General features: G+C 52.0%; 1 protein-coding gene across 1 annotated transcript in view; it reads right to left on the bottom strand.

Moving 5' to 3' along the window:
- The window catches only part of parp1 (poly (ADP-ribose) polymerase 1), a 64,201-nt gene that overhangs the window by 11,880 nt on the left and 31,678 nt on the right, over positions 1-20,643 (bottom strand). Inside the window, exons 8-17 of the mRNA XM_060848572.1 lie at positions 19,296-19,428; positions 16,314-16,454; positions 15,013-15,258; positions 14,115-14,183; positions 13,267-13,399; positions 9,113-9,308; positions 7,754-7,882; positions 5,960-6,043; positions 4,991-5,113; positions 1,386-1,514 (exon numbers count right to left, since the gene is read on the bottom strand). Of these exons, the coding sequence (XP_060704555.1) occupies positions 1,386-1,514; positions 4,991-5,113; positions 5,960-6,043; positions 7,754-7,882; positions 9,113-9,308; positions 13,267-13,399; positions 14,115-14,183; positions 15,013-15,258; positions 16,314-16,454; positions 19,296-19,428 (1,383 nt within the window). The remainder of the gene's footprint in view (positions 1-1,385; positions 1,515-4,990; positions 5,114-5,959; positions 6,044-7,753; positions 7,883-9,112; positions 9,309-13,266; positions 13,400-14,114; positions 14,184-15,012; positions 15,259-16,313; positions 16,455-19,295; positions 19,429-20,643) is intronic.

Here is a 20,643-nt window from a genome sequence, read left to right as displayed (position 1 = left end):
GGCAATTTAGCGTGGCCAATTCACCCAACCTGCACATCTTTTGGACTGTGGGAGGAAACCGGAGCAAACCCACGAGGAGAACGTGCAAACTCCACACAGACAGTCGACCGAGGCTGGAATCGAACCTGGAACCCTGGTGCTGTGAGGCAGCAATGCTAACCACTGAGTCACAGTGCCACCCATCCCCACCTGCCCTTGAACTGAGTGGCTTGCTCGGGCCATTTCAGAGGGCAGTTGAGAGTCAACCATATTGCTGTGGGTCTGGAGTCACATGTAGACCAGACAAGGGGAAGATAGCCGGTTCCTTCCTTAAAGGACATTACTGAAGCAGATGGGTTTTTCCCAACTATCGACAATGGTTTCACGATTATCAGTAGATTTTGAATTCCGGCATCTGCGGAAGTGAGATTTGAACCCAGGTGCACAGAATCCTAACTGGGTCTCTGGATTAATAGTCTGGTGATAACACCGGTTCATGAACAAGGGGATATTTGGAGTGATACGGGCCTAATGCAGGTACATGGGACGAGTTTATGATTGGGATTATGGTTGGCATGAACTGGTTGGACCGTAGGGTATTGTTTCCAACCTGGAAGACTTAATGACTCGAAGTAGTTTAATTCCTTTTATGTTTATCTGGTTTCTAAAGAAAGACTAAGACAGACACATGTACTACTCGACCACGGCAGCTTTACACCAGTCAGCTTCCCGCCCATTTCCTGCACCGCAGCCTTTTCCATGGACTATGTTCATTATTTACTTTTCTGGAGTGGCGTTCTTTAGGAATTCTAGCAAGAGGAACAGGGGTGGGAAAAGCAATCAGTGGCTTCAAGTCTAGCAATGGCCACAAATTAAGAAACATCCTGCTCAGTGTTTCCAGCTTCATGTCTCACTGAACTAGTCCTTTTACATTCATTTAACCAGTCAGATTTTTGCAATTGTGATTTTTCTTGCTGTTATCAATTTACATGTGAATTTTAATAAAAATTATGGTACCCAGAATTAGTTTCCAAATGGACCAATGTGGATTGATTGATCTGAGTTGAGACAGGTCTACAAACAGTCAAGTGGCAGATGAAATCTAATGGAGAGAAGCTCAACTGATTCATTTTGCCCGGAAGAATGCAAGAGTTCGTGTAATGCAAAAAGTATAACTGTAATGAAGGGGAGCAGAAAACCATCGGCCTGCTATCTCATCGGGGGGAGATGACTGGGGGTGGTTCATCTGGAAGGTCACGCCTCAGATAAGGGGCGAAGTTGAGAGAGTGGGACCTCTGTGGTAACTTCAGCAACGCTCTGCAGCTGTCCAGCCAACAGAGCAAACCGAAAGGTGGCGGGGAAAGGTCACTGCCGTTTGGCTGAAGTGGAGGGGGGCCCAGAGTCACCTTGATCTGTGTGTGCAGCTTCTCGTAGTTGACGTCGATGGGGTTCTTGGCGTCGTCTTCCTTGCCACCTTGGAGGAGACTGTAGGCGACCTCAATGTCCAGGAGACTGTCCAACATCTGCACCTTGGCCTGGAAACCACAGAAAGAAAGAGCAAGGTCAGGGAGGCAGCAAACAACAGGGATACAGTTAGAGAGCTGGGTGACAGGAGCAAACTGGGATCAAACATAGAAAGCAGGAGTAGGCCATTCAGCCCTTCAAGCCTGCTCAGCCACTCAATATGATCATGGCTGACTATCCCCGTTCCTGCTTTCTCCCCAAACCCTTTGATCCCTTAGAAATATATTAAACTCCTTTATGAAAACACTTAATGTTTTGGCTACAAAACGGGCAGGTAAGTTGACAGGTTCACCACTCTAAGGTGAAGAAATTTCTCCTCATCTCATACGCCCATATTGTTAAACTGTGACTCCTTATGGAATATATCCCCCTTGACTTCCTCACAAATATGGTGCACCGAAAGACTGAATTATTTTATAAAATATGGCAGCCCTTTTTGAATTATATAAATGCAGATATTTCGGCTATCCTAACAAGGGCTTTTATTTAGTGAAGATTTCAGACCGGGCTGCTCCAGGGCCCCTTGGGAGAGGAATCCTGCGCGAATACGGGTTTATTATATTTGATGTTTATACATTCCGAGCATGTAAGAGACTTAGGTATACACTCTGGTTAGTTATAGGTTAGATTAGTAAAAAGTTGAGTTCTTTTTTTCTTTCTTTTTTCGTTTCTTTTTTTTTCTCTTTTTGTTTTCTTTCTTTCTCTTTTCTTTGTTAAATTATGACTATTGTATATATGATTTAATTGTACATCAATGTTTGTATTTGAGAGTTTTGTTTATTTTTGTAAATTTGCAAAAATGTTAAATTTCAATAAAAATATCTACAAAAAAAACCTGTGACTCCTGGTTGGGGACTCCACTGTCATCGGGAACAGCGCTCCTGTGTTTACCCTGTCAAGTCCTGTTATTGTTTATACGTTTCTGAGATTCAGCCCCTTATTCTTTGAAACTCCAGTGAAGGGACCCAGTCTCCCTTCATAGGTCAGGACTCAATCTGGTAAATCTTGGCTCCACTTCTCTTAAGCAAGTCTCCTTCAGGTAAGGAGGTCCAACTTAGAGGGGCACAGCAAAGATAGGGACGAGGGAGTAAAGTCACAGGCTCTTTGAACTTCTACATCAGGACATTCAAATCCCATCCTGCACTTATTCCACAGACTTCATGGATCACTGAGGAAGAGAGGACCATTCCCAGTTACCCGATACACAACCACAGAGACGCACCTCCAGTCCAACCAAACAAGGACAAAGCAGTGCAGTGAGTTACAGTGAGCAAGAGAGGCACAGAGGTGTCTTTAAGATTCAACTCAACTCTGCAATAGTCCTGACATTCTTCAAGAAACTGGACAGAATCTGAAAAACCCTCTGGATATTTCACAAACTATAATGGCACGGCAAATAATTCTTGAAAGTATCTGCGGCCGTAGTGGAAGCGACACTGGACTAGGCCACTGGATCCTTCATGCCTGTGGTAGCTCTTGGGAAACTGGTGGTGCCCACTAGCTAGGCCCCACTCTTCAACACCTCGCCCTCCACCCCCGCACCCACCTCCCAGTGCATTCCAGATCTCAGGAATGACGCAGTGAGTGGCGGACAGCGCGCGTGACAAATTTTGCGTGCCGTGACCCAGCCTCAAAGGTGGCGAAGCTTCAGTGAACTTTACTGCCAGCTTGACTCTGAAACCGAATTCCTGGCTGAGGGGATTCACAACGGGAAAGCCAGCTGGTGCCCAGAATGCTGCGGAATGTACAGCCCTGTCTTGTGGGAAACACCTCCCCTTTCAGCCCTTAAGACCATGAATCCAGTCCCCAGATATCAAGCTGAGCTCTCTCTCTCTCTATCGCCAAGAGTGTAATCTTGACTTGAGTTGATAGCTAGGGACAAGAAACAACTGGCTCGAATAAGTGAGCAACCTCAGGTCTGAGGGGAATAGTGAGAGGTGCAGCATTTACTGAGAGGGGAGCGCTGAAAAGGAATTTATTGTAGAGTAACAGAGATCTACAGCATGGAAACAGACCCTTCGGCCCAACCTGTCCAGGCTGCCCCAGTTTTCACAATTAAACTTTTGCTTGCATTTGATCCATATTCCTCCATACCTATCACATCGATGTAACCGTCCAAATGTTTCTTAAATGACAAAATTGTATGTGCTTTCACGACTACCTCCAGTAGCCCGTTCCAGACACTCACCACCCTGTGTGTGAAACAATTGCCCCTCTCATCTTAAACCTACACCCTCTAGTTTTAGACTCCCAACTACCTTAACCATGCCCCTGTTTAAGTTTACAGACCTCTGTACAGTCATCCCCTCAAAGTCTCCACGTTTCCAGCCTCTCCTTATAACTCAAACCGTCCAGTCCTGGTAGCATCCCAGTAAATCCTTTCTGTTCTTACTCTAGTTGAATGATATCCTTTCTATGACAGGGCGACCAGAACTGCACGCAGTATTCCGAACGGGGCCGTACTGTTAAGTCAGCAGTAAAATTTCCAAATGCATCACTGGAGCAGGTGGCCATGTAACCCATGCTCGCTCTGTGACAGAGTTACCCAGTCAGCTCCACTCCCCTGCACAATCCCCTTGGCTGTTATGATGTCTGCAATTCTCCTTTGGAATATCAGGAGGACTGAGCTTTCTCAGCCCCCAGGGGACGGCTCTCAATTCTTCAAAATCCAACCCACTGTCCCCCACCTTCCTCACCAACCCAGTCCTGCATCAAAGCTTCCTTCCCTTCGCTCTCTGGCCCCTTTACCCATTCTCTTCAATCCAATGCCTCGGTTAGCGACTCTCCTAACCACAGTTACCCCCCCACCCCCAACTACTCCAAAATTTTGGAAAATAGAAAAATTCTGAATCGTTTGAAGTTACGATTTGTTGACAGAATGAAAGTGTTGCTGGCTCAGAGGGCAGCTACAAGTCAACCATATATAGGCCAGTCCGGGTAAGGATAAGCAGTTTCCTTCCCTAAAGGACATTGGCGAACCAGATGGTTTCCTAGTCATCATTAGACTTTTAACTTCAGAATTTTATTAAATCTAAGTATAGTGGGATACGAACACCGTCCCCAGGATATTACCAGGGTCTCTGAGTTAATGGATGAAAGTGAGGATTGCCGATGCTGGAGATTACAGTCAAGATTAGAGTGGTGCTGGAAAAGCACAGCAGGTCAGGCAGCATCCGAAAAGCAAGAACATCTACGTTTCAGGCAGGAGCCCTTCATCAGGAGCGAGGCCAGAAGCCTCGGGGATAGAGGGATAAACAGAAAGGAGGTGGAGCTAGGGAGAAGGTAGTTGAGAGTGCAATAGGTGGATGGAGGAAGGGGTAAAGGTGATAGGATGGAGAGGAGGGTGGAGCGAAGACGGACAGATAGGATAGATCATGAGGATGGTGCTGGCTTAATGATCTAGTGCCATTAGCACAGGGCCTTCACTCCTCCCCCACCACCATCACCAACACTGTAGTATTGTACACATATTACCCTCCCCAGTTACCTGGATATAATCTTCGTTGTTCAGGAGAGGTGGTTTCTTCATTCCGAAGTCATGTGGGATGAGTGTGTAGAAGCGATTGGACAGGTCCAATATCTGAGACTCCGCCCCATTGTTAGCCACAACCTTAGCACAGGAAAAGACAGAGGTTTCAGTATGTACATCACAGCTCACAGCTCCTGTTCTTGCCCTTGACTGGAGACAACTGAGGTACACGACGTCTGGTGCACCGTGAGGTACACAGAGCAGGGTGTTACACTGTCCAGTGCACAGTGAGGTACACAGAGCAGGGTGTTACACTGTCCAGTGCACCGTGAGGTACACAGAGCAGGGTGTTACACTGTCCAGTGCACCGTGAGGTACACAGAGCAGGGTGTTACACTGTCCAGTGCACCGTGAGGTACACAGAGCAGGGTGTTACACTGTCCAGTGCACCGTGAGGTACACAGAGCAGGGTGTTACACTATCCAGTGCACAGTGAGGTACACAGAGCAGGGTGTTATACTGTCCAGTGCACAGTGAGGTACACAGAGCAGGGCGTTACACTGTCCAGCGCACAGTGAGGTACACAGAGCAGGGCGTTACACTGTCCAGCGCACAGTGAGGTACACAGAGCAGGGTGTTACAGTGTCCAGTGCACAGAACAGAGTGATACACTGGAGGGAGGGAAGGTAAGGGTTTAACACTTTCACGTTGAGCACAGTAGGTTGTAGGTGTGCTCGCTGAGCCGCAAGGTTTATCTCCAGATGTTTCGTTAGATAACACCTTCACTGGGCCTACCTAGTAGGGGGACGAAACATCTGGAAATGAACCTTCCAGCTCTGTAAGCAAACCATCAAAAACCTCAACCTGAGCTACAAATCTTCTCAAAGCTTGCTGAGCACAGTGGGATTTGAAATCTCACCCTGTGAAGTTGCTATCCTGTATCCCTAACCAGTGGGTACTGTACAGAGAGAGAGAACTGCTGCCTACCTGCTGCACCTCACTGAGGATGGCATACGCACTCTGGATCTGCCTCTTGCTCAGTTTACCCAGGGGCATCTTCTGAAGGTCAATCTGTTGGGAAAACCGACAAAGATGAAGCCAGTAAATATCAGACGGTTCCACAGAAATAACAAATATGACAGAATGCCCACACTAAGCGTGTATGAACTTTGTAAATAGGAAAGAATATGTATGCTCAGACATCACAGAAGGAAGACTTCCATTTTAAACCTGACTCTAACCTTGCACCTTTAATGCATTGACTGAGCTGAGCTGTCACCTTTTTAAATAAAACCTTAAGTTATCTTGGGACTGTGACTTGAAAGAAGTTCTGGGATTTACATATTAATCAACTGAAATCCACATTTAAGTGATTAAAGACTTAACAGCAATCTAGGTTTGATTAATATATCGCACCAGTTGCATGACCTTTTGCTATAAAGTCTGTGTCCTATGATCCTGCCCCACTGGCTACCTGATGAATGAGTACAGCTCTGAAAGCTAGTACTTCCAAATAAACCTGGTGTTGTGTATATTTAACTTTCATTTTAAATACAATGCAGTTTGCAGAGTTAAGAAAATATTTGCTGGTTCTCTTCCATTCAGTCTCTGAATGACCCAGGAAAAGGCAATGATTACACCCTGCAGTCCAGTACAGAGCTGCACGGCTGAATAACCAATCAGTCCAGTGATTGCTCCCTCCACCACCAGAGCACCACCTGGTGGCTGCAGCTTGTGAATACAGTGTGACCAGGACCTGTTTACATAGAGAAATCCTATTGTAAATGCACACAGCTTGTTTCAACAGTCAATGCTGACACCACAAAGTGCATGCAAACACTGGGACATGACGTCATGTACAGGACATTGTTTAGGCCACTTTTGGAAGTCTCCCTGCGAATAGGAAGGATGTTATTAAACTTGAAAGAGTGTAGAAAAGATTTACAAGGATGTTGCAGGGTTGGAGGGTTTGAGCTGTAGGGAGAGGTTGGACAGACTGGGGCTATCTTCCCTGGAGCAACGGAGGCTGAGGGATGACTTTATAGAGAAGTACAAGATCATGAGGGGCATGGATAGGGTGAATAGACAAGGTCTTTTCCCTGGAGTTGGGGGTAGGGGGGTACAAAACTAAACAGCATAGCTTTAAGGTGAAAGGGGAAAGATTTAAAAGGAGTCTAAGGGGCAACTTTTTCACACAGTGTGTGGTGGTGTATGTATGGAATGAGCTGCCAGAGGAAGTGGTGGAGGCTGGAACAATTCCAACATTTAAAAGGCATCTGGATGGGTATATGAATAGGAAGGGTTGAGAGAGATATGAGCCAGGTGCTGGCCAATGGGACTAGATTAATTTAGAATATCTGGTCGGCATGGACGGGTTGGACCAAATGGCCTGATTCTATGCTGGACATCTCTAGGACGATGAATGTAAAAGACGGAAAACTCACGGGCAGGAAATATAGGAGGTTCATCTGTAGGTATTTCATGGTATCATACAATAGTCCTTTTATAGGGAGCAGTTACTAATATTTCAGGAGGGAGGCCAACTGAACAGCTTTCAATGCAATGACACAGACATGATGAGCTGAATCAGTTCCAAACTTCTCAAATGAAACCAGAGTGGGGGTTTGAATGGAGCTGCTGGTAACGCTGGCGACACGCTCTGGTTTCCCCCACAATCTGTCAACTGAACACTTCCTTAGAAGGATATTCTTTTTCTCAGAATGCACACATGACCCCAGAATGACCTCCCCACCGTGCCCCCTCTCCTGCAACCTGCCATACCTCAAACTCCACCATGGCTTTCTTCATACTCTCTACATCGAAGATGGTCTTGATGAGGTCCTGGACTGCTTTGTCCAGCTTGGATTTGGTATTACAATTCGCAGTGAGTTTCTTCACGGCTTCCTCATCCTGTGGGATTGAGAAACAGCGATATTCCACTGGCGTTTAGTAGAATGAAGGTGGTGAGGGGTTGCATCTTGTAAAAACTTCAACAATTCTAACAGGCCTAGACTGGGTAAAATCTACCTGACGACCATGGAGTGCGGAACCAGAGGTCTAAGGATGTAGGCTTGGCCATTTCGGACTGAGATATGAAGTAATTAATGTCTTTACCCAGAGTCTGTGGAACCTACTACCACAGAAGGTGCTTGGGGCCAAAATGCTCGAATGTTCCGACAGGGAGTTGGGTACAATTCTTGGGGCTGAAGGGAATCAAAAACTGTGGGGAGAAAAATGGGGGCAGCCTAGTGAGTTGGATGGTCAGCCATGGTGTAGCAGGCTTTGAAGGGCCGAATGGCCAACCAGTATTCTTACTTTCTGGATTTCTGAGGGTCATTATTAGTAGATTTGAATTCTAGCGACAAGTGCGGCCAGCACTTGAATTCAGGGGGCTCCTTACCAAAAGCAGTGTGCAGTACCGTCTTGGCTTTACTAATAGTGGTACAGAACATGACAAAAACAAGGCCTCAGCTGGGCATAATCCTCACTCACGCAGTTAACCAGTCGGGTCAATGATCTACCTTCGGCACTGACTGACCTCCTGAAAACTTTGCCTTCAGGCCACGTTTCCTGCAGATGACTGCGTTCCCGTCTCGAGTTTATTTATTGGGCCCACCATCTCAGGAGGACAGCGAGGCCTCAGACGTCCCCCAGTGTCAACGAGATCGAGCCAGGGTGGGACTTCAGTCCAGAGGCCGTGGCCGGAGAAGCTGCATTTAGTCTCCTTTGAGCAGGAAATGACAGTATGGATCAGCTCTCCAGGGCCAGCAGGGGACAGGATGGGCCTCATGGCCTCTGTGTACACAGCAAAATCTCCATGATGCTGAAGTTAGAGGCAATCTGACACTGGGGAGGGTTCAAAGGTCACGGAAGATTTGGAATGAGAGGCAGGAGGACCAAGAGCCAGAGACAGGCAGGTTTATAATCAGTGGCAAAGGGGAAGGGGGAAAAACAGACAGGATTTTAGCCCAGCGAGGGTGCGTCATTGATAATGGGGTGTGTGGGGTGGGGTCCTGAGCAGAACAGGAGGGAACCAGAGGTTAACTGGGCAGCAGCTTCAAGGCCTGGCACAGACACAGTGGGCCAACTGACCAAGCTTCCGGATCTTTCTGTGACGGGGGGGGCGGGAGTGGTACTCACCTGGCCGTAGTCGATCTCCAGCGGGTAGAACTTTTTAGGGTATTTGGTGAAGTTTTTGGAGTGCCAGGCGTTGCCCGTCTTTTCCTCGTAGAGGCCCAGGAAATGGTCGACGGCCTCCTCTTTGGAGGACATCTTCTCCAGCTTGTTGCCGCCGATGGTGGTCCCCACTCGGCCCCAGGACCTGAAGACCCAGTACCTGCGGCGTCGGAACCGAGCAGTGTCAGGGAGCGGCCGCGAACCCGGTCAGATCGCCGCCCGCAGCTCCGAAACCAGCAAACAACCTTCCCCCCGACCCCAACCCAACCCAACCCCCTCCCAACCATCACCTTCCTGCCCCTACTCTCAGGCCGGTTCAGGGAGATCGGCCTTTCTTATCAAATAAAGACAGGTATCCCATGTGGCCTCCTAACCACCTTATCCACCCTGTGCTGCTGTTTCCACGGACCAATCCGCTGACCCCTCTGTACTTCCTAGGGTCTCACCATTAAGGTGCACTCTTAGCTCTGAACCCCGTGGTACATAACGAACACAGGCTTCCAGTTACACAAGCAAGCTTCAACCATCATCCTCTGCTTCCTGCCACTAAGCCAAGTTGCCCCAGAACATCTTCCATGCGAGACCCGGTCAAAAACCCTTTCTGAAGTCCACATGGACTGTATCAACCGTATAATCCTCATCTGCACACCTAGTCACCTCAGGAGCATGGGATCGTCAGACGACACTGGGAGGGGTACATAAAAGGGAAAGGGGGGGCTGCAATACTGACCAAGGAGTCACTGCAGAGAGGCGGATGACATACTAGAATATTCCGCAAATGGGTGCAACTTAAAAACAAAAAGAGGCAATCAATCATTTTGCTGGGAGTGTACCACAGACCACCAGTCAGGGTGGGGCAGCCAAAATGTGAACTGAGGTTTAAAATGACTGGTCTGCATCTCTTTTTACTGTAGAGAAGCAAGTTGTAGATACAGAAATCGGGGGGAAACAGTGATACACTTGAACAAATTAACATCCGAGAGACAGGAGGTACCTGTGGTTTTAACAGGCGGATACATCCCAGGCTGAGGTGAGATGGATCCCAAGCCATGCTGGGAGGCAAGGGAGGAAATTACTGGGGCTCTGACATTAATTGTCAGAATCTCTCTGGCCACAGAATTGGAGGACAGCTAAATGGGATCAGGGTTTCAGGAAAGGCTGAAGCAGGAGACGATAAGCCAGTCAGTCTAACATCAATGATAGTGAAACTACTGCAGCAGTTCTGAGACACAGAATTAATCTCCACTTGGAGAGGCATTAATCAATGAAGGATCTACAGCATGGCTTCATCAGGGGAGATCGAATTTGATTGAATTTTTCAAGGTGAATTAGTCAATCCTGCTCCTCCTGACAGCAACAATATCACATCTCCATGTGGGAAGGAACACGCCTGTCAACTCATTTGCCTTACTCACAAATCTCCTTTCAATAAAACTCGCACCTTCCTTTGATTATCTTTACACTCTGACTTGTACTGATTTCATTCTTTAACCATACTTGTCAGTCTCTCACCACTACAGTCCTATATAGTGAGCGGCACGGTGGCACAGTGGTTAGCACTGCTGCCTCACAGCGCCTGAGACCCGGGTTCAATTCCTGACTCAGGCGACTGACTGTGTGGAGTTTGCACGTTCTCCCCGTGTCTGCGTGGGTTTCCTCCGGGTGCTCCGGTTTCCTCCCACAGTCCAAAGATGTGCGGGTCAGGTGAATTGGCCATGCTAAATTGCCCATAGTGTTAGGTAAGGGGTAAATCCAGGGGTATGGGTGGGTTGTGCTTCGGCGGATCGGTGTGGACTTGTTGGGCTGAAGGGCCTGTTTCCACACTGTAAGTAATCTAATCTATACCATATCCCAGAGTGAGTGGCTGGAAAAGCACAGCAAGTCAGGCAGCATCCGAAGAGCAAGAAAAATCAACATTTCAGGCAAAAGCCCTTCATCAGGAATCATTTTGCCCAAGACGTCGATTCTCCTGCTCCTCAGATGCTGTCTGACCTGCTGTGCCTTTCCAGCACCATCAACACTGATCTCCAGCATCTGCAGTCCTCACGTTTACAGATATCGTATCCCATCTTCCTGCCAACTTAGCATTAACCTGCATCAGCTGCACTATGGAGCACCGTTCCCTCCCTGCCCCAGCGACATTCCTGGCCCCTTTCCGGTTTAGATACAACCTGTTGGAATTGGACAGGCTCCAACGATCCCAGACACAGAGCCAGTGATCCAGGAATGTGAAGTCCTGCTCTGACTCTTCTGTCCTGCAATTCGTCTGTTCAGTCTGCCCTCTCCCTGACTTACTCACTGCCAGTGTGCGCCCGTGTCTGCGCATGTCAGTGTGTGCGCGGTAGCTGTGTGGGTGCGTCTGTGTGTCTGTGGTGTGTGTGTATGCGCGTGTCTGCGTGTGCACATCTGTGTGTATGTGGTGTGTGCATGTCTGCATATATGTGGTGTGTGTGCGTGCGTGTGTGTCTGAGTGTGTGGTGTGTGTGCACGTGCGTCCATGTGTATGTGGTGTATGTGTGCGTGTGTCTGCGTGCATGTAGTGTATGTGTGCGCGCACATGGTGTGCATGTGTCTGCGTATATGTGGTGTGTGTGTTTGCGTGTCTGCATGTGTACGTGTCTGAGTGTATGCAGTGTGTGTGCGCGGCATCTGTGTGTAAGTGGTGTGTGTCTGCGTGTATGTGATGTGTATAGTGTGTGTGTGGTGTATGTGTCTGTGTGTATGTGATGTGAGAGGTGTGTGTGTCTGAGTGTATGTGATGTGTATAGTGTGTGTGTGGCGTATGTGTCTGTGTGTATGGTGTGTGTGGTGTGTGTGTCGGCGTGTATGTGATGTGTATGGTGTGTGTGTGGTGTATGTGTCTGCGTGTATGTGGTATGTATGGTGTGTGGTGTATGGTGTGTGTGGTGTGTGTGTCTGCGTGTGTGTGGTGTGTGGTGTGTGTGTGTCTGCGTGTATGTGATGTGTATGGTGCGTGTGGTGTGTGTGGTGTGTGTGTCTGCGTGTGTGTGGTGTGTGTGTCTGCGTGTGTGTGGTGTGTGTCTGCGTGTGTGTGGTGTGCGCCTGCATGTATGTGATGTGTGTGGTGTGTGGTGTATGTGTCTGTGTGCCTGTAATGTGTATGGTATGTGTGGTGTATGTGTCTGCATGTATGTGATGTGTGTGTAGTGTGTGTGTCTGCGTGTATGTGGTGTGTATGGTGTGTGTGGTGTATATATCTGCGTGTATGCTGTGTGTGTGGGGTATTTGTCTGCGTGTATGTGCTGTGTGTGGGGTTTATGTGCCTGCGTGTATGTGCTGTGTGTGGTGTGTGGTGTATGTTTCTGCATGTATGTGGTGTGTATGGTGTGTGTGTGTCTGCGCGTGTGTGGTGTGTATGGCATGTATGTGTGTGTACCCACTGACAGGGTTCAAGTGATTCAGCAGGAAACAATCCCCATGACACTAGTGTCCCCTGCCCTGGCCCACCCTCACCTTGGAACTCCCTCGGTGTGGGAAAGAACCATCATTGGTACAGCCCTCCCAATCCTGGGACTGCCCTCCTGATCCTGGGACCATACACACCACATACACGCAGACACATACACCACACACACAGTACACCTCCCTGACCCTGGGACCACCACCCCCACACTTCCCTGACCCTGGGACCACCACCCCCACACCTCCCTGACCCTGGGACCGCCCCCCCCCCCGACCCTGGGACCACCACCCCCACACTTCCCTGACCCTGGGACCACCACCCCCACACCTCCCTGACCATGGGACCGGCCCCCCCCCCCGACCCTGGGACCACCACCCCCACACTTCCCTGACCCTGGGACCACCACCCCCACACCTCCCTGACCCTGGGAAACCGCGGTGACCCTGGGACCGCCCCCCCGACCCTGGGACCGCCCCCTTAACCCTGGGACCACCACCCCCACACCTCCCTGACCCTGGGAAACTGCAGTGACCCTGGGACCACCCTCCCGACCCTGGGACCACCACCCCCACACCTCCCTGGTCCTGACCCTGGGAAACCGCAGTGACCCTGGGACCACCCTCCCGACCCTGGAACCACCACCCCCACACCTCCCTGGTCCTTGGAGACCCCCGTGACTGCGTGCACTGTGAACCTCTTTTTGTTGTCGTCCTCCAACAGCTGCAGCTTGTAGTAGGAGTTCTGACTGCGGGATATATCCACCAGGCCCAGAGTAGCACTCAGGATCCTGCCACCCTGCTCAAAGACATGAGCCGAATCCTCCAACCCTGAAAAACACATCAACCAGGAGGGTTATGGGATCCTCAGATTCACTCCATATCCCTCTCCGGTCTGATCACCCTTCCTCCGGTATCCCCGAGGTACCAGGGGGGTGTCGAAACCTCCCGTCAAACCCCTACAGCCCACCAGCAGCTTGTAACCACACCCAGTCCTGACCCGGGGGGAGGGGAACCGCACACACCACTGACCAGGAGACCACACTGACCGGGGCGTGGGGATCTGCACTGACTAGGGAACTGCACACACCACTGACTGGGAGACCACGCTGACCGGGGCGTGAGGGTCCGCACTGACCGGGAGACCGCACTGATCACTGACCGGAGCGTGGGGTCTGCACTGACCAGGGAACCGCACACACCACTGACTGGGAGACCGCACTGACCGGGGGGGTGGGAGTCTGCACTGACCGGGGAACCGCACACACCACTGACTGGGAGCACTGACCACTGACCGGGGCGTGGGGATTGGAATGACCGGGGAACTGCACACACCACTGACTGGGAGACCGCACTGACCGGGATGTGGGGGTCTGCACTGACCAGGGAACCACACACACCACTGACTGGGAGACCGCACTGACCACTGACCGGAGTGTGGGGTCTGCACTGACCAGGGAACCACACACACCACCGACCGGGAGACCGCACTGACCACAGTCAATACTGGTGGGGATAATTTCTGCTGATATTCAGGTCCACGTACCAGAGTCAGGGTCCACTGCTGCCCCACCTTTAACCGTCAGCTTCATCTTCTTCTCCGATTTGCCGGATTCTGGAAGAGGCAAACATGAGCAGGGCACAATGTCACCACGACACAAAGATTAGTTTTCTAACCGTGGGGCCTGCCTCCTGAACAAATCCCTTCACTCCACCCAAACCCAGAACCGAACCTCCTATACGGACTGCAGCAACTTGGCATCGTCTCAGGAAGGGAATCCTGGAACTCGGCAATAAATGTTGGCCCAACAAAACAGCCCATATCCCGTAAATTAATTCCAAATAAATCACCAACTCTTCAGTTACACTGACTGACTGCATGAGCCAATGGGAAGGAGTCCCACACCAGGACTTCAGTATATAATGGGGTTCAGTACTGAGGGAGGACAGTGTGGAGCGGAAGATTCCGGAAGGTATACGCAGCAGTGTTGGATTGGAAGATTCTGGAAAGATGATGCGGAATCAGAAGATTCTGGAAGGAATACGTGTCAGCATAGATCAGAAGATTCTGGCAGGGAAAAGATGGCAGCGCGGGATCGGAAGGTTCCGGAAAGTTGACGCGGGACTGAATGATTTGGGAAGGAAGGCGTGTCAGCACAGTTCGGAACATTCTGGAAGGAATAGGTGGCAGCACGGGATTGGAAGATTCTGGAAGCGTGTGACGTGGAATACTCGTCCCAACAGCAACCTGCCCATTGTTACAAATTCGAGACCTTATCAAGTTACTTCTGATATTGACGTTCGTGGGATCGTGCTGTGCAGAATTAGCTGTTGTGTCGCTAACTTACTAGCATTTACACAACAGAAGTTATTGTGCGGCTCCGAGGTTTTGGAGTACTAACAGGCACTATATAAATGCAGCTCTTTGAGTGAAGCTCTATTACCTTGCTCCTGCTTGGCTTTACCACTGGAGTTCTTTGTAACCTTACTGCCGGTGGATTTCCCCGCGACAGGGGGCTCCGGCACCACCTCAGGGGTGAGCTCCGCTCCCCACGATGAGATCCCATGCACCGACAACAATTCCTGAAGGCCTTTCCCAGACCGCAAGTCGTCAAGGAGATCCTCGGAAACCACACGGACATTGGCTTCCTTCACCTCCTCCATCTTCTTCGACATTTTGTCCAACTCCTCTGTGTGGGGGGGAAAAAAAAAGTTACCAGCAATCAATCAGTCCGAACCATCCAGGGGAAAGACCCAACAGAAACAGGCCATTCAGCCCATCAGGCCTTCTTCTATTGTTGTTAAAGAACATAACAGGAGGACATTCAGTCCCCCAGACCCGTACTACCACTGCAGAGAAACACTAACTGGAAGCCCTGTAATCTCTCAAACAGAAAGGAAAGCTCCCTTTACTCTTTCAAGTAGAAAACAGAAGTTCTGCGACAACGTCCCCAATAAACACCGCCAGGGCAGGGACAATAAGGAGTTAGACACTGAATAAAGCTCCATTTAATCTTTTAAACTGAAAATAAACCTCCCTCCACTCCCCGGAAATATACAGCACGGGATGATACAAGATTAAGTTTCCTCTAAGCTTTTAAATAGAAAGTAAACTTTCCGACAAACAGTGCCAGCACAGCACAGCCCAGGGTTAGACAGAGTAAAGCTTCTGCTGCCTCTTTTAAAGTAAAGCTCTCTCAACACTCTCTCCATCAAACGCTCCCAGGACAGGAACTGCACAGAGTGAGACACAGGGTAAAGCTATCTCTACTCTTGCAAGTAGGAAGTAATTCTCCATCTCCTCTTTTAAAGCTCCCTCAGTGTTTGTATCACAGACTCCCAGGGCAGGGACGGCACTGGGTTAGACACAGAGTAAAGCTTCCTCTACTTTCAGTTCAAAAGAGTAAAGCTCCCTCAATGCTGTCCCCATTAAACACTCTAAAAGCGCAAGGCAGAAGGAGCACAGAAAACAAACCCAACCCGTGGGCATCATTGCCAATCCCAGCGCAGCCAAGTGGGGAAGGGGAAGTGAGAGAGGTGGGGCAAGGGGGAGTGAGGATGGAGAGGGAGGGGGTGAGATAGCAAGGAGTGCGAGCTTCATCCTCATCCTCAATCCAATGTGGAAATGGAGGCAGTGAGCTGCCAGAGGTTAGGGGTGGGGTACGGTACGTGGGGAGGGGAGGGCAGGGGGGTGGGTTATACACTGGGCTCCTGCTGTGCGGAACACCACTGATCATTCACCTACTCTGAGAGCTGATGCACAGCTTGGCTTTGCTGGCCGTGTTTGTGATTTTCCCTCCAAACTCCTCCACCAGGGTCTTCAGCTCGTCCTTCTTCTTTGAGAGCTTTCCCAGGATGAGGACCTTCATGTCTGCGAGAGGAAAACCTACACAGACAGACACAGACAGCAGAGAAGCAGGATCCAGTTAAAGAGGTGGAATATCTACCCTGCCCTATCCCAGTGATACTGCACTGACCCAGAGAGGAGACAGCTCCAGCCTCATTTGCTGTTCAGGAGCCTACGACTGACTTCAAGGTAAGGCACACTGCGTTTCATGTAGCTCTATACTGGAGCTCCCTCCAGCTCTGCTCTGGAGCACTCAGGCCCAGCTCCGCGCTGGAGCTCCCTCCTCCAGCCCCAGTCCCAGCTCTGTGCTGGAGCTCCCTCCTCCTGCCCTAGTCCCAGCTCTGTGCTGGAGCTCCCTCCTCCAGCCCCAGTCCCAGCCCCGCGCTGGAGCTCCCTCCTCCTGCCCTAGTCCCAGCCCCGCGCTGGAGCTCCCTCCTCCTGCCCTAGTCCCAGCCCCGCGCTGGAGCTCCCTCCTCCTGCCCTAGTCCCAGCTCTGTGCTGGAGCTCCCTCCTCCAGCCCCAGTCCCAGCTCTGTGCTGGAGCTCCCTCCTCCAGCCCCAGTCCCAGCCCCGCGCTGGAGCTCCCTCCTCCTGCCCTAGTCCCAGCTCTGTGCTGGAGCTCCCTCCTCCAGCCCTAGTCCCAGCCCCGCGCTGGAGCTCCCTCCTCCAGCCCCAGTCCCAGCTCTGTGCTGGAGCTCCCTCCTCCTGCCCCTGCCCTAGTCCCAGCCCCGCGCTGGAGCTCCCTCCTCCTGCCCCAGTCCCAGCTCTGTGCTGGAGCTCCCTCCTCCTGCCCTAGTCACAGCTCTGTGCTGGAGCTCCCTCCTCCAGCCCCAGTCCCAGCTCTGTGCTGGAGCTCCCTCCTCCAGCCCCAGTCCCAGCTCTGTGCTGGAGCTCCCTCCTCCTGCCCCAGTCCCAGCTCTGTGCTGGAGCTCCCTCCTCCAGCCCCAGTCCCAACTCTGTGCTGGAGCTCCCTCCTCCTGCCCCTGCCCTAGTCCCAGCCCCGCGCTGGAGCTCCCTCCTCCTGCCCCAGTCCCAGCTCTGTGCTGGAGCTCCCTCCTCCTGCCCTAGTCCCAGCTCTGTGCTGGAGCTCCCTCCTCCTGCCCCTGCCCTAGTCCCAGCCCCGCGCTGGAGCTCCCTCCTCCTGCCCTAGTCACAGCTCTGTGCTGGAGCTCCCTCCTCCAGCCCCAGTCCCAGCCCCGCGCTGGAGCTCCCTCCTCCTGCCCTAGTCCCAGCCCCGCGCTGGAGCTCCCTCCTCCTGCCCTAGTCCCAGCCCCGCGCTGGAGCTCCCTCCTCCTGCCCTAGTCCCAGCTCTGTGCTGGAGCTCCCTCCTCCAGCCCCAGTCCCAGCTCTGTGCTGGAGCTCCCTCCTCCAGCCCCAGTCCCAGCCCCGCGCTGGAGCTCCCTCCTCCTGCCCTAGTCCCAGCTCTGTGCTGGAGCTCCCTCCTCCAGCCCTAGTCCCAGCCCCGCGCTGGAGCTCCCTCCTCCAGCCCCAGTCCCAGCTCTGTGCTGGAGCTCCCTCCTCCTGCCCCTGCCCTAGTCCCAGCCCCGCGCTGGAGCTCCCTCCTCCTGCCCCAGTCCCAGCTCTGTGCTGGAGCTCCCTCCTCCTGCCCTAGTCACAGCTCTGTGCTGGAGCTCCCTCCTCCAGCCCCAGTCCCAGCTCTGTGCTGGAGCTCCCTCCTCCAGCCCCAGCCCCAGCTCTGTGCTGGAGCTCCCTCCTCCAGCCCCAGTCCCAGCTCTGTGCTGGAGCTCCCTCCTCCAGCCCCAGTCCCAACTCTGTGCTGGAGCTCCCTCCTCCTGCCCCTGCCCTAGTCCCAGCCCCGCGCTGGAGCTCCCTCCTCCAGCCCCAGTCCCAGCTCTGTGCTGGAGCTCCCTCCTCCTGCCCTAGTCCCAGCTCTGTGCTGGAGCTCCCTCCTCCAGCCCCAGCCCCGCGCTGGAGCTCCCTCCTCCTGCCCTAGTCCCAGCCCCGCGCTGGAGCTCCCTCCTCCTGCCCTAGTCCCAGCTCTGTGCTGGAGCTCCCTCCTCCTGCCCTAGTCCCAGCCCCGCGCTGGAGCTCCCTCCTCCTGCCCTAGTCCCAGCTCTGTGCTGGAGCTCCCTCCTCCTGCCCTAGTCCCAGCCCCGCGCTGGAGCTCCCTCCTCCTGCCCTAGTCCCAGCCCCGCGCTGGAGCTCCCTCCTCCTGCCCTAGTCCCAGCTCTGTGCTGGAGCTCCCTCCTCCAGCCCCAGTCCCAGCTCTGTGCTGGAGCTCCCTCCTCCAGCCCCAGTCCCAGCCCCGCGCTGGAGCTCCCTCCTCCTGCCCCAGTCCCAGCTCTGTGCTGGAGCTCCCTCCTCCTGCCCTAGTCCCAGCTCTGTGCTGGAGCTCCCTCCTCCTGCCCTAGTCCCAGCCCCGCGCTGGAGCTCCCTCCTCCTGCCCTAGTCCCAGCCCCGCGCTGGAGCTCCCTCCTCCTGCCCTAGTCCCAGCTCTGTGCTGGAGCTCCCTCCTCCAGCCCCAGTCCCAGCTCTGTGCTGGAGCTCCCTCCTCCAGCCCCAGTCCCAGCTCCGTGCTGGAGCTCCCTCCTCCAGCCCCAGTCCCAGCTCTGTGCTGGAGCTCCCTCCTCCAGCCCCAGTCCCAGCTCTGTGCTGGAGCTCCCTCCTCCAGCTCCAGTCCTCCTCCTCTCAGTGCCCAGCTCCACCCCCATCCATCTATCCAGCCTCTAAACTTTTTCAGAAAGGTTTTTCAAACAGATCCCACACTCACTACCCCAAGAGAGGCAATCCAGCTCCCACTCTCCTGAAGAGATTATTTTTAAATTCCTCTCGCCTGTTGGAATACTGCAATAAGAGAGATGCCCCAGGCGAGGGCCAGACTTGCCTTACACAGTGCGATCCCACATCAGGCTTTCCCTACCTGCAGGTTCCAAGGGAATGGCAGGATCAGTAGAGGCTGGAATTTCGGCGCTCGACGCTGGGACGGCAGGCGGGAATATCCGGACATGCTTTTTGAACTTGAACTTCTTCAGGTAGGGAATCTCATGGAATTCCTGGAGAGCACAGAATTCCACAGGTGAAGGTTAATCGTGTGGACAGAGGCCAGCCTGAGGGGGGGGGGGTGGGGGAAGAGCAGGTCCATCCAGCCCGCAAACCCCCGAGTCTCCTGCTCAACATCCACTCAAAAAGCTGTTCCTCAGAATCAAAACCATCTTCAATCTAAAATGCAAACGGCAAAACAGCCCTCGCGGGATTTGAAGACCCATTCGCTGACTCCCTCCAATCCGGGATATCCTGACCACCATCCACTAAACCCTTTGTGTACCAGACAATCAGCAGAAGAGAAACATTTCTGCAGAATTCATTTATCACTTCCAACTACACTTCTAAAAGGAAATCATACAATCAGTCTTTGAAGAGGGAGGTCAACCTTAGAAATACACATTAACAAATAACTTGTGTCTGCCCGGGTTAAAGTTTAGAACATAACTTGGCAGTTAACTGTCAATCATCATTATTGCTGCATTCTACCTCTATCAGAGTCCATCTGCACTCTCCCCTCATGCAGTATAAGTGTTATTTTCTTCCCACTGAACCACTATTCTTACAAACTGCCCTGATGAATAAGAGGTGTGAAGCTTTGAGAAATGGTTGCATCTGTATTCAAGAGCTGCTCTGCTAATCAACTGCCAATAATTTGTTTAGAAAAGTGAGAACCTAAGGAGGGACGATTTGCAATCCCCTGGGTGACACACCACAGGGGGCCATTTTGTCAATAGCCCCACAGGCCTGTTCCAACTCTCACTGGGTCACATTCTCCACACTCTGTGTTTGCTTTAAAAGGAAGGATCGAAGAACATGGTGAATCCTCGTCTTCACATCTTTTACTAAAAAAAAGTGTGGAGATCACATCGCACCTGCCCAGCTGAGACCCCCCCCAGCCCTCCCCGGTCTCTCGCCTTTACAGCTGATGAAGCTGCAGCAGTGTCTGACCACAGATTCGGGTTTGGGATTGACCGGGTCTTATTTAGGAATGGAAGTGACAGCTGAGCGGCCGACGCGGTGTGGAGTTTACTAGCCCAGAGTTAGCCTGGCAGCTATGGTACCATCCCCTATGGGGTCTGTGCGGTAGTGCTCTGTGCTGCCTCCTCATGCCACCTGATGGTGGAGGACCGAAACTGCCGCTCGTCACAGAGCCAGATGAACGAGGTAAAAACAATGATTGCAGATGCTGGAAACCAGTTTCTGGATCAGTGGTGCTGGAAGAG

The sequence above is a fragment of the Hemiscyllium ocellatum genome, chromosome 3, assembly GCF_020745735.1.
Source record: "Hemiscyllium ocellatum isolate sHemOce1 chromosome 3, sHemOce1.pat.X.cur, whole genome shotgun sequence".
Classification (NCBI taxonomy): Eukaryota; Metazoa; Chordata; class Chondrichthyes; order Orectolobiformes; family Hemiscylliidae; genus Hemiscyllium; species Hemiscyllium ocellatum.
This window is presented reverse-complemented; position numbering and strand designations above follow the sequence as displayed.